Raw genomic sequence first — 2938 nt, 5'->3', positions numbered from 1 at the left:
GGTTTATTACTAATTTGGTTACATGTGGATATTAAATATAATTGCACAGAAAGGAGCTGGCATGCCTGAGATTTAACAGCCTATAATATAAAGGGCTACTTACTTGGTTTCTAAAAATCATAACATATTTGATACCATCTGCTTTAAGGACAGGAAATTCATTCACTGTTAAAAAAATAAAGTCATAGTTATTTAAGTGCTACGGACTGTCACTATGAAATTCACGAATATCAGATTTTTAAAACATAATTTTGGTAACTAAATTTTAAAGTAACTGAATTAATTATACAATTATCTATTATGCAGTATTGATTCTGGTTAAGATTAGAATTATTTTTTCCTCTTTTCAGTTTCAACTTCCCTATGCCATACATAATTTTTTAATACAAGTGACTTGGACCGTGATCTAATGATTATATTATCTGTTCTCAGAACTGAAGTCTTTCTGAACTAAGAGCTTATCTCTCTAGCTAGCATTTGGTTTTAAAACTGCCCAAGTGTTGGGAAAATAACACTAATAAAGGGATAGAAAGCTGGTCAATTATTAATTCTTAACATTGGTTGACTATAATAATACAAACGTTCATTATAATTGGTTGACAATACATTGGTTAACAATAATATATACGTTCACTGGTTTTTGGGGGGAGAATACTAAATTTACCCAGTTTTCTTTTTTTAAAAAGGTATTTAAATCTTAAGATTTATGGTTTCATAAATATAGCAAATTATCCTTAATTTTTATTGGTTTCAAGTATCTAATTTTTAACAGTTCATTTTTCAGATGAATAGGAAAAGCAAGCTACAATCTCTATATTAATATACCAGGATTAACAAAGCTGAGTTTCAATTCAGTTCAATTTGTTCCTATCTACAAAGCAACATCTTCTTTATCATGTTAATTTTGCCTAGGCAAGATCTAATAAACCGTTTGAAATTGGTATTCAATTAAAAAAAATTAACAGGGCCTCCCTGGTGGCCTAGGGGTTATCTTTCAATGCTATCACTGCTATAGCTTGAATTCGCTCCCTGGGTAGGAAGCAAACACACACAAGACACAGCAGACCTCTCCTGTCTCCCTGCTGCACCCCTCAGCAATTTATTTCTGTAAATTCATCTGTTCCTGCTCCCCACTTTCTCTGGTGAAGTCTCTCATGCCCTGTACTTCTGGCCTACATCCCAGTTCTTCTACACAATAAATATATAAATAAAATGAAAATAAAATAAACAACAGGAGGTACTTTATTTAAAGAATCATTATCATGTAGATAAAATACCTTATGACTTTTGCCATGTTATTTAAAATTTAACATAAATAAAGTTGCACTCATGGTGTTCATGTTGTATCACATAATTTTTTTTTCACAAAACTCACCATTTGCTGATTTTAAATCAGGGAGAATGTGATTCACAAAGAACTCAGTCAAGTTTACAAGTTCGTTTGCTTGTGTAATTCCATGCTGAAACAAAACATTTTTGAGTAAAGTAACATTAAATAATCTGTATTTAGCTTCCACAGAAAAAACTTAAACAATTAGTCCTAGTTAAAAATGGAGTTAATATAAATTAAACTGCTTAAAATATAAAATATGGACAACTAAGAAACTTCCCTAAATTAAAAAAAAAAAAAAGCAGCTAAATTCAAGGTAATCATATTTTAAAATAGTTAACATTTAAGGAAAAGTTTTTGGTCTGTAACAAAGTTATGCTTGGAACTGTATGAATTCTAATTAAAATGAGTAGACTATGTAGCAGAATAAGCTGTTTCATCAGAATACAACTGCTGACTAATGATTACCATCAAGTCTGTTTTAGAAACAAAACTATACTGAAAAGATTCACCTTCTGTGTTTGGGCTTTTGAGGCCAAAGAGGTCACTAGGTAAATGGCTGCATCTTTGTGTTTCCAGTTGACAGATGGATTTTTTGCATATTCCTGCAGCATGGAATTAACATAACCAGAGAAGATTCCTGTCACTGGTCCCTCAAAAAACTTGCATAATCCTCGTACTAGATCACAAGCAGCCCTGCGTCTAGTATCAATATCTGTAAATCAAACGGAAATTCATCATGGGAGAAAAAAAACATCAACCAAGCAAGTGCATAAGAAAAGAGCTGCCCCCTATAAGTTACCAGCAATATAATCCCTAAAGAAACACAAAGCAATCATAGTAATATGATAAGAAACTTTGACGTGGTTCCTGAGAGTTGTTTTTTCAGGTGTTTGTACCAGAGAAGGAAAACAGTTCTTTAATGAAAGCTGGGTGAAGTGACATGCTTATCCTACTACTCCTACCCCTCCCTGTATTTACTAGAAAGAGGACAACTTTACACTAGGTTTGTGAAGACACCTAACAGTTAAAAACCAAGATACATACCAGATCCTTCTAAATCTCGTCTTATGTACTCTTCAGAATTATCTTCAAAGGCTTCTTCATCAGCAGCTACAAACAAATTGACATTTACAGCTGACTATACAGAAGTGTATGTAGCACTGCCATGTTTTATAGTAAAGTGTTGTTTCCTAACAGACAACTTACTCACACACTCTTAACCATCACTGAATTCACCACGAACTTTCAAAAGTTAAATGTTGGAGACGAGGGGGTTCTCTAGTCATGTAGGGGGTTAAGTCTCAGTGCTATGACTGCTATGGCCTGAGTTCAATCCTAAGCTAGGGATCTAACCCACATATGGTGCAGAAGACCTCTCCCATCTCATCTGCTGCTCCCCTCAACAGTGTATTTCAGTAAATCCACCTATTTTGCTCCCCAACTGATCTGTGTCCTCTTATCTCCTACACCTCTGGTGTATATGCTGGTTCTTCCTCCTTTTTTAATGCATACAGAACTGGGGTACAGGCCAGAGGTACAGGGGATTGAGGAGATTCATCAGAGACAGAGAGTGGTGAACAGAACAGACCGATGGACTGAAATACA

The 2938-nt window shown here is 34.3% G+C and overlaps 1 protein-coding gene across 2 annotated transcripts in view; it reads right to left on the bottom strand.

Moving 5' to 3' along the window:
- The window catches only part of CSE1L (CSE1 chromosome segregation 1-like (yeast)), a 35148-nt gene that overhangs the window by 10759 nt on the left and 21451 nt on the right, over nucleotides 1–2938 (bottom strand). For both annotated transcript variants that reach the window (XM_004687461.2, XM_012728319.1), the window contains exons 11-14: nucleotides 2378–2443; nucleotides 1843–2045; nucleotides 1376–1460; nucleotides 104–165 (exon numbers count right to left, since the gene is read on the bottom strand). In XM_004687461.2, the coding sequence (XP_004687518.1) occupies nucleotides 104–165; nucleotides 1376–1460; nucleotides 1843–2045; nucleotides 2378–2443 (416 nt within the window). The remainder of the gene's footprint in view (nucleotides 1–103; nucleotides 166–1375; nucleotides 1461–1842; nucleotides 2046–2377; nucleotides 2444–2938) is intronic.

The sequence above is a fragment of the Condylura cristata genome, unplaced genomic scaffold, assembly GCF_000260355.1.
Source record: "Condylura cristata isolate star-nosed mole 26May11 unplaced genomic scaffold, ConCri1.0 scaffold00022, whole genome shotgun sequence".
NCBI classification, from domain to species: domain Eukaryota; kingdom Metazoa; phylum Chordata; class Mammalia; order Eulipotyphla; family Talpidae; genus Condylura; species Condylura cristata.
The sequence above is the reverse complement of the archived record's forward strand: the minus strand, read 5'-3'. Positions and strand labels throughout refer to the sequence as shown.